At 40.0% G+C, this 9,951-nt stretch overlaps 1 protein-coding gene across 1 annotated transcript in view; it reads left to right on the forward strand.

Annotated features, from left to right (window-relative positions):
• The window catches only part of SACM1L (SAC1 like phosphatidylinositide phosphatase), a 104,498-nt gene extending 96,103 nt beyond the window's left edge, over nucleotides 1-8,395 (forward strand). Inside the window, exon 20 of the mRNA XM_037005606.2 lies at nucleotides 6,521-8,395. Coding sequence (XP_036861501.2) covers nucleotides 6,521-6,657 — 137 coding nt within the window. The 3' untranslated portion in view covers nucleotides 6,658-8,395. The remainder of the gene's footprint in view (nucleotides 1-6,520) is intronic.
• The last annotated feature ends 1,556 nt before the right edge of the window (nucleotides 8,396-9,951 follow it).

Consider the following 9,951-nt stretch of genomic DNA (forward strand, 5'->3'; position numbering starts at 1 on the left):
TACCACATCTTTATTCATTCATATACTGATGGATATTTAGGTTGCTTCCATTTCTTGGCTATTGTAAATAGTGCTGCGATAAACATAGGGGTGCATATGTCTTTTTCAAATTGGGCTGCTGTATTCTTAGGGTAAATTCCTAGGAGTGGAATTCCTGGGTCAAATGGTATTTCTATTTTGAGTTTTTTGAGGAACCTCCGTACTGCTTTCCACAATGGTTGATCTAATTTACATTCCCACCAGCAGTGTAGGAGGGTTCCCCTTTCTCCACAACCTTGCCAACATATACTGTTGTTTGTCTTTTGGATGGTGGCGATTCTTACTGGTTATCATTGTGGTTTTAATTTGCATTTCTATGATGTTTAGCAAGTGATGTGGAGCATCTTTTCATGTGCCTGTTGGCCATCTGAACTTCTTTGGAGAAGTGTCTGTTCAGCTCCTCTGCCCATTTTTTAATTGGCTTATTTGCCTTTTGTTTATTGAGGTGTGAGAGCTCTATATAATTTGGATGTCAACCCTTTATCAGATATGTCATTTATAAATATATTCTCCCATACTGTAGGATGCCTTTTTGTTCTATTGATGGTGTCCTTTGCTGTACAGAAGCTTTTTAGTTTGATACAGTCCCACTTGTTCATTTTTGCTTTTGTTTCCCTTGCCTGGGGAGGTATGTTCATGAAGAAGTTCCTCATGTTTATGTCTAAGAGATTTTTACCTATATTTTTTTCTAAGAGTTTTATGGTTTCATGACTTACATTCAGGTCTTTGATCCAGTTTGAGTTTACTTTTGTGTGTGGGGTTAGACAGTGAGCCAGTTTCATTCTCTTACATGTAGCTGTCCAGTTTTACCAACACCAGCTGTTGAAGAGGTTGTCATTTCCCCACTGTATGTCCATGACTCCTTTATCGTATATTAATTGACCATATATGCTTGGGTTAATATCTGGACTCTGTTCTGTCCTACTGTGCTGTGGGTCTGTTCTTGTGCCACTATCAAATTGTCTTGATTACTGTGGCTTTGTAGTAGAGCTTGAAGTTGGCAAGCGAGGTCCTCCCTGCTTTATTCTTCCTTCTCAGGATTGCTTTGGCTATTTGGGGTCTTTTATGGATCCATATGAATTTTAGAACTATTTGTTCCAGTATGTTGAAGAATGCTGTTGGTATTTTGATAAGGATTGCATTGAATCTGTAGATCGCTTTAGGCAGGATGGCCATTTTGACAATATTAATTCTTCCTAGCCAAGAGCATGGGATGAGTTTCCATTTATTAGTGTCCCCTTTAATTTCAATTTCCATTTATTAGTGTCCTCTTTAATATCTCTTAAGAGTGTCTTGTAGTTTTCAGGGTATAGGTCTTTCACTACCTTGGTAAGGTGTATTCCTAGGTATTTTATTCTTTTTGATGCAATTGTAAATGGAATTGTTTTCCTGATTTCTCTTTCTGCTAGTTCATCATTAGTTTGTAGAAAAGCAACAGATTTCTGTGTATTAATTTTGTATCCTGCAACTTTGCTCAATTCAGATATTAGATCTAGTAGATTTGGAGTAGAGTCTTCAGGGTTTTTTATGTACAATATCATGTCATCTGCAAACAGGAACAGTTTAACCTCTTCCTAACCAATCTGGATGCCTTTTATTTCTTTGTGTTGTCTGATTGCATGGCTAGGACCTCCAGAACTCTGTTAAATAAAAGTGGAGAGAGTGGGCATACTTGTCTTGTTCCCGATCTTAAAGCAAAAGCTTTCAGCTTCTAGCTGTTAAGTATAATGTTGGCTGTGGGTTTGTCATATATGGCCTTTACTATGTTGAGGTACTTGCCCTCTATACCCCTTTTGTGGAGAGTTTTTATCATGAATGGATGTTGAATTTTGTTGAATTCTTTTTCAGCATGTATGGAGATGATCATGTGGTTTTTGTCCTTTTTGTTGATGTAGTGGATGATGTTGATGGATTTTTGAATGTTGTATCATCCTTGCATCCCTGGGATGAATCCCACTTGGTCATGATGGATGATCTTTTTGATGTATTTTTGAATTCGGTTTGCTAATATTTTGTTGAGTATTTTTGCGTCTATGTTCATCAAGGATATTGGTCTGTAATTTTCTTTTTTTTGTGGTGTCTGCCTGGTTTTGGTATTAGAGTGATGTTGGCCTCATAGAATGTTTTGGGGAGTATTCCCTTCTCTTCTACTTTTTGGAAAACTTTAAGGAGGATGGGTATTAGGTCTTGACTAAATGTTTGATAAAATTCAGCAGTAAAACGATCTGTTCCAGGGGTTTTGTTCTTAGGTAGTTTTTTGATTACCAGTTCAATTTCGTTTCTGGTAATTGGTCTATTCAGATTTTCAGTTTCTTCCTGGGTTAGCCTTGGAAGGTTTTTTTTTTTCTAAAAAGTACGTTTCTTCCACGTTATCCAGTTTGTTACCATATAATTTTTCATAGTATTCTCTCACAATTCTTTGTATTTCTGTAGTGTCTGTAGTGATTTTTCCTTTCTCATTTCTGATTCTGTTTATGTGTGTAGACTTTGTTTTCTTCATTAAGTCTGGCTAGGGGTTTATCTGTTTTGTTTATTTTCTTGAAGAACCAGCTCCTGCTTTCATTGATTCTTTCTGTTGTTTTATTCTTCTCAATTTAATTTATTTCTGCTTTGATCTTTATTATGTCCCTCATTCTACTGACTTTGGGCCTCATTTGTTTTTCCTTTTCTAGTTTCATTAATTGTGAGTTTAGACTGTTCATTTGGTATTGTGCTTCTTTCCTGAGGTAGACCTGTATTGCAATATATTTCTCGCTTAGCATGGCCTTCACTGCATCACACAGATTTTGTGGTATTGAATTATTGTTGTCATTTGTCTCCATATATTGCTTGATCTCTGTTTTTATTTGGTCGTTGATCTATTGATTATTTAGAAGCATGTTATTAAGCCTTCATGTCTTTGTGGACTTTTTTGTTTTCATTGTGTAATTTATTCCAAATTTCATACCTTTGTGGTCTGAGAAGCTGGTTGGTACAATTTCAGTCTTCTTGAATTTACTGAGGTTCTTTTTGTGGCCTAGTATATTATCTGTTCTTGAAAATGTTCCATGTGCACTTGAGAAGAATGTGTATTCTGTTGCTTTTGGATGGAGTGTTCTGTAGATGTCTGTTAGGTCCATCTATTCTAATGCATTGTACAGCGCCACTGTCTCTTTACTTATTTTCTGTCTGCTTGATCTGTCCTTTGGAGTGAGTAGTGTGGTGAAGTCTCCTAAAATGAATGCATTGCATTGTATTTCCCCCTTTAATTCTGTTAGTATTTATTCATATGTAGGTGATCCTGTGTTGGCCTCTTGTTGGCCTGACCCTTTTACCATTATGTAATGTCCTTCTTTGTGTCTTGTTACTTTCTTTGCTTTGAAGTCTATTTTGTCTGATAGAAGTACTGCAACTCCTGCTTTTCTCTCCCTATAGCATGAAATGTCTTTTTCCATCCCTTTACTTTGAGTCTGTATATGTCTTTGTGTTTGAAGTGAGTCTCTTGTAGGCAGCATATAGATGGGTCTTGGTTTTTTATCCATCCAGTGACTCTCTGTCTTTTAATTAGTGCATTCAGACCATTTACATTTAGGGTGATTATTGATAGGTATGTACTTACTGCCATTGCAGGCTTCAGATTCGTGGTTACCAAAGGTTCAAGAGTAATTCCATTATTATCTCACAGTCTGATTTAACTCACTTTGTGTGCTATTACAAACACAACCTAAAGGTTCTTTTTTTTTTCTCCTTTTTCTTCCTCCTCCAATCTTTGTATGTTATGAGTCATATTCTGTACTCTTTTTCTATCCCTTGGATGACATCTATTTAGCCTTTGGAATACTTCCATCTGTAGGAGTCCCTCCAAAATGCACTGCAGAAGTGGTTTGTGGGAACTAAATTCTCTCAGCTTTTGCTTATCTGAAAATTGTTTAATCCCTCCTTCAAATTAAATGACAACCTTGCCAGGTAGAGTATTCTTGGTTTGAGGCCCTTCTGCTTCATTGCATTAAATATATCATGCCACTCCCTTCTGGCCTGCAGGGTTTCTGTTAAGAAGTCTGATGATAGCCAGATGGGTTTTCCTTTGTATGTGATCTTTTTTCTCTCTCTAGCTTCTTTTAAAAGTGTGTCTTTATCCTTGATCTTTGAAATTTTAATTATTATATGTCTTGATGTTGTCTTCCTTGGGTCCCTTGTTTTGGGAGATCTGTGCACCTCCGTGGCCTGAGAGACTATCTCCTTCCCCAGATTGGGGAAGTTTTCTGCAGTTACCTCCTCAATGACACTTTCTATCCCTTTTTCTCTCTCTTCTTTTTCTGGTACCCCTATAATACCAATATTGTTCTGTTTGGATTGGTCACACAGTTCTCTCAATATTCTTTCATTCTTAGAGATTCTTTTGCTCTCTGTGCCTCAGCTTCTTTGTATTCCTCTTCTCGAATTTCTTTTCCATTTACCGTCTCTTTTACTACATCTAATCTGCCTTTAAATCCCCCCATTGTATGTTTCATTTCAGATATGGAATTTCTTAATGATTGAATCTCTGTCTTAAATTCATTTGTGAGTTCTTGAACATTTTTCTGTGCCTCCATGAGCATGTTTATGATTATCATTTTGAACTCTCTTTCAGGAAGATTGGTGAGTTTGGTTTCATTTGGCCCTTTTTCTGGGGTTTGTGAGATTTTGCTCTGAACCAGGTTCTTTTGACTTTTCATATTTCTATGTGGTGCCCACTAGTGCCCAGAAGCTCCAGTTTCTGGAGCTGCTCAGCCCCTAGAGTGAGTTTGGGGGTCGTAGGGAGCGGAGCTGGTGCCTGTGGGAAGGAAAGATCTGTTTCCTGATTTCCGCCTATGGTGCCTGTCTCCAGTGTCAGAGCCAGTGGGCGGAGCACACAGGTATAAGCCTCTGTGCTCTGCTTCTCTAGCTGTTGTAGTCGGGGCTTCTTTCTGGCTGGCCTGATGCCAGCACAGTGACTCCCAGTTTGTGAGCTGGCGCGGTCAGGCCAGGAGGAAGGCTCGGCAGGCTGCATGTCACAGTGGGCCTCGGAGCTGAGTAGGCAGCCAGGGGGATGGAGTACCTGAATGTCCTCAAAGTTCCCAAGCTGCTGGTAGAGCACACCCAGACAACCTTGTCCAGCTCTCCCCTCCCCCATGCAGCAAGCTCCGTGCAAACCCCGCCCCTTGAGTTGCCCTCTAGCTGCTAGGAAGCCTCTCAGATAGCCTGCCTTTCCTCTGTCACAGAGCCATCGGGTGTGGATCCCCTCCTCCACAAACGGCCGGAATCTCAGTCTTTCAAGCACTCTGCCTGTCCCAGCTCCCCAAAATCCAGAGCACCACACCGTGTAGGTTTCTGCTCCCAAAGCACACCCCCAGGGCTAGGTGTTCAGCAGTCCCAGGCTTCCACCCCCTTCCCCGCTCCATTTCTCTTCCTCACCCCCACCCCCATGAGCTGGGGTTGGGGAAGGGCCTGGGTTCCACTGGATTAAGGCTCTGGTACATTACCCTGTGTCCTGAGGTCTGCTCTGTTTGTGAGGTCTGAATGCAGTCTGGTTCAGCCTTCTTAACTGTTGCTGTTTCAGAGTTAGTTGTATTAACTCTGTTTTCGTACTATTCGTGGTTTTGGGAGGAGTTCTCTGTCTCATCTCTCACGCTGCCATCTTGAATCTCTTTCTGCTTTGGTTTTTAAGAGAATAGGAAATAAATGCAGCATGATCTCCAACAGCTATAGGACAGAATGCAGACTTTGGTGTCCCTGCTGGCATGCTCTCTCACTGGCTGTGGGCCTCTGCACGTTTCCCTCCCAGGAGACAGGCCAGGGCTGTTAAGGGAGAGAAGCGGCTATTCAAGGAGCAGAACAATATAGGCCTTTTGCCACTCACTTGCTGCTAATCTTCATGGATTCTAGACTTTGAAAAAAATGCATTATGAGGAGATCTGTGTTAAGTATGTTATTAAAATTTTATATTTTTTATGTATACTTGACTTTAATACATAACTTTTCTGAAGCATACATAGTATATAAAGTCATTTTTTGTATAGGTATTTTGATTATGGCTAATATCGGTCAAAGATAGGATTATGAACCAAACTATTAGTAGTAGTTTCTTGAAATACTTAAGTGTATAATCCAAAAATAATTACCATTATTTGGGTGATATAACATGAAATAGTTTAGTAAAGTGCTTTTCAAAGTGTGGCCTCTGGGCTGATGGCATCAGCATTATCTAGGAACTTAGCAGAAACACAGATTCTTGGGCTGCATCCCAGACCTGCTGAGTCAGAAACTCTGGGCCTGGGCCCAGCAGTCAGTCTTCATCAAACCCCGAAAAGGATTCAGATGTCAGAGTTTGAGAACTGCTGGTTTAAACCTTGAGAGGTTCTAGTATTTTTCCTGTGTGCCAGTAAGCTTTAATGTTGTCAAGATGTATTAAATGACTGAACACTGGATCTAATGTCAATAAAATGACTTGTATTATCAGCCGTTTTTTTTTTTATATCAACAGGTGACACTTGGACAGAAACACTGGCCTATGTACTCTTCTGGGGAGTTGCAAGCATTGGAACGTTTTTAATTATTCTTTATAATGGCAAAGATTTTGTTGATGCTCCCAGATTGGTCCAGAAAGAAAAGATAGACTGAATTTGTGTCTGTGGAAAGCGGCTTGGCTTGGAAGATTCCGTTATGCAGAACTGGAGTCTTTACTGACCTGCTTTCCACATCAGCCTGAGGTTTCTCAAAGCCTTTATCCAAAAGCACATCTTGTGCTCTGTTATAGGGGTGATGACTTAGAATCGTTCTGATGTTATTGCCTTGATGATCTCTTTACTTTTGGGACAGTTATATTTATAATTTGAGCTCTTCTATAATTAAAGTATAACCTGAATTTCAGCTCACAGAATGGAAGGAATCTATTCATTGTCAGTTTAATCAGCTGTTGCAGAATAAGTAATATATTTAAGAAATCTAGCTTTTTTCATTATTTAAAACAGTAAAATTATTTTTCCAGCTTAGTTTCATTGTCATTGTAGAAGCAGTCATTGTTAAGCAACATACTTTTCCACACATCTTTGGGCCTTCGTTAAAAGTTTAATAAGCTAACTATAATACGTTTATAAAATGTACGTCTTTCACATACATCAAATAGTTGGACAAGTCAGTCTGTGGTGTCCTGGCAGGGAGGCAGAGAATGGGGTCTGGTATCCCTTTGACGTTTCAGTTGGGCTGCCTTCTGAGTTCAGTCAGCCTGGACTGCTGTAGTTGGACCAGCAGTTTAAATGTGATGAAAAAGTTCAAATATACTTTATCTTTTTTAAAAGGTGTAAATGAAATCAAAGAATGTAAAGTCTGTCTCTTATGCTAAAGGTCCAAAGCCACCTCAGTTCTAAGGATTGCCCCAGTGGGGAAAGTATCCTTGGTTGGTAAGCTGCTTCCTCCTGGATGCTTTGGTGTTTTTGGTGTCATTACTGGGACATGCAAACCTCCAAGAGGGTCTTGTGCTGGATTTGATACTGTACTTGGGGGCAGCAGCTGCTTTTCCACACATGGTACCGTTGATGCTTTCCACTCTGTAAAGTTTTGTTAGCTATGAATAAGTGCGTCTAAAAACAAGTGCTTCTAATGTAGAGTTCTCCAAATCAAGGACCAATGTAAACTTTAATTTATGTGCAAAACAAACCTGAAAAATACGCTTTAGAAGCTGTGCATAGTTCTAATTATAAGTTAGGCTGTATACTTAATTGTAATTAATGAGGTTTAAATATTAGAAAAGTATGTAAGGTAGTATAATGGCCACTATTTTAAAACAATTCAATTAAATACTGCTACAGTATTTGTGTGTGCTTAAAAATATGTACAGTTGTTTCCAATAGTAATACCTTATGTTGTCTTTAAATATCTCTAAAAGCGCCTTTATTTCAACATTAGTTTTTTTCAACATGGTCTTTTATAAATGTTAACAAGAGTTGTTGCTTTTAGAAACTTTAAAGGAAATAATAGCTGGAAAACCCTCTGTAGCTTAAAATCAGTCATTAATCTGATTTTCACAATAAAATCACAAATAGGGTAAGTAATTAGAACTGCCTAGTCTTAACATGGACATAAGCATAATTTGCTCCAAAGGTGAAATACTGGAACTTAGTCCATGTCTGCTATAATATGTTACTCAGATGCTACTTGGCATTTCAAGGTAAGAGCTTGTTTCAACAGCTACAGTGAAGACCAAATCCGCACTGCTGATGTGGCTGCTTGGCAGCAGATGGACTAATTTGGTGCATTAGATTTTAAGGTATTAATATTTCAGAATCCTGCAATGATTTTATTTCTGGATTCATGTACTGTGCATCCATAAATAAAAATAAAATGTCATATCCTTTTCTAATTACTGTTTGTGGTGGCCCTGTACTTTGTCTTGAAAGGAATATTCTTTTTTATTTAAAAAATTGTAAAATCATTCAAGGAATACATGGTGATTGTAGAAAAGTTAGACAATGTAAGTAAGCAAGAAAATTGTTTCTGAAATTCTACTTTCCAGTTACTATCATGTAATAAATAGTGCTTTTCCTTGTAGTTGATTTTTAGTTACAGATAAAAAGAGGAAAATATTTAATAAAGTATAATGTCCATGAAAAGATGTTCCATGATACAGCTCTCAGCTGAGAAGTGGGGCACTTTGTTTCTTAGAAACTGTTCTCTCAAATTCCAGGAAGGGGTCCGGTGGGCATGAGGAAATGCTGATGCTAGCACCTTCTCAGATGTGCGGGAAGGGAGGTGAAATCCCCTGGGAGGCACATCCGGGGTACATACTCCCCCTCAGGGAGTGCGCAGAGCTGCCCAGGCCACCTTGTGCCCGTTCCAGGTATTGGTTCTCTGCACATGACTACAGAGCTTCCTTCCTTCCCTGCACACATGCTGGCAAAGATGAACCGGCCCAGGGTCTTCTTGCAAGGGGTTTTCAGTAACTCACCAGCCCTCCCTGTGACCCCCTGTCCCCCCTCTAACACTACCAGCAGTTCTGTCTGGGTCTCTAACCCCTTCTTTCCATGGGGAAAAAAGATAAACTGTGTCTGCCTGCCTCATTATACCCCAGTGTGAATGAGATTTTAGTCAGTATAGGACCTCAGTCATCCATTTGTGCTCTTTTATTTGTATCTACAAAATGAAAAGCTTTATCCATTCAGAGTTCAGTGACTGGGGTGGGAGTCGGGAAGGGTTAGTGGTGAGTGTGATCCCCAGCATCATCTGATACGGATGCATCAGTCCCGATGGAATAGAATTTACTCAGGATTAGTTGACAGTGTGACAAGCCCAAGCCCAGGTAGGAGGGAAGGAGAAATGTAGGGTGTGTGTGTTGAGAAAGAGTGTTGTTGGGGCAAGTGGCTTCAGCAGTTAAGGGCGGGGGGTTTTCATCCCTCCCGCCCCTGGAGTCCTGTCATCCTAACACAGATACAGTATAATAAAGCTTTACAATGTGTCTGTCACATGGGCCTCGCCAGCATGGCAGCGTGTTCATCAAAGGCATCAAGATGGAAGTCTCATCTTTTATAACCTAATCTCAGAACTGACACCCATCACTCCTGCCATATCCTATGCATTAGACATAAGTCATTAGATCAGCCCACTCAAGGAAAGGGGGCAGGAATACCAAGCGGGAGGGCTGTCTGGGGACCGCCTTAGAAATCTACCACAGCCAGTAGAGAGAATTCCAAAGGCTTGGTCAGAGCTTGTGATGGAGGGAAGCAGGAGGTGGGGCTTATGCCAGGACTGAGGTGTTCTGGTTATTTAATGCTGCATAGCAAATAAGCTTCAAGAGGCATAGACCAGTGATAGATAACATTTTGTTTTGCTCACAAAAACCTGCGATTTGGGCAGGGTCTGGTAGGCATCCCTCATCTGCTCCACTTGACATGAGTTGTGTGGCCCAAAGGCTGAGGCCTA

This window comes from Manis javanica, chromosome 3 (genome assembly GCF_040802235.1).
Source record: "Manis javanica isolate MJ-LG chromosome 3, MJ_LKY, whole genome shotgun sequence".
Taxonomy (NCBI): Eukaryota; Metazoa; Chordata; class Mammalia; order Pholidota; family Manidae; genus Manis; species Manis javanica.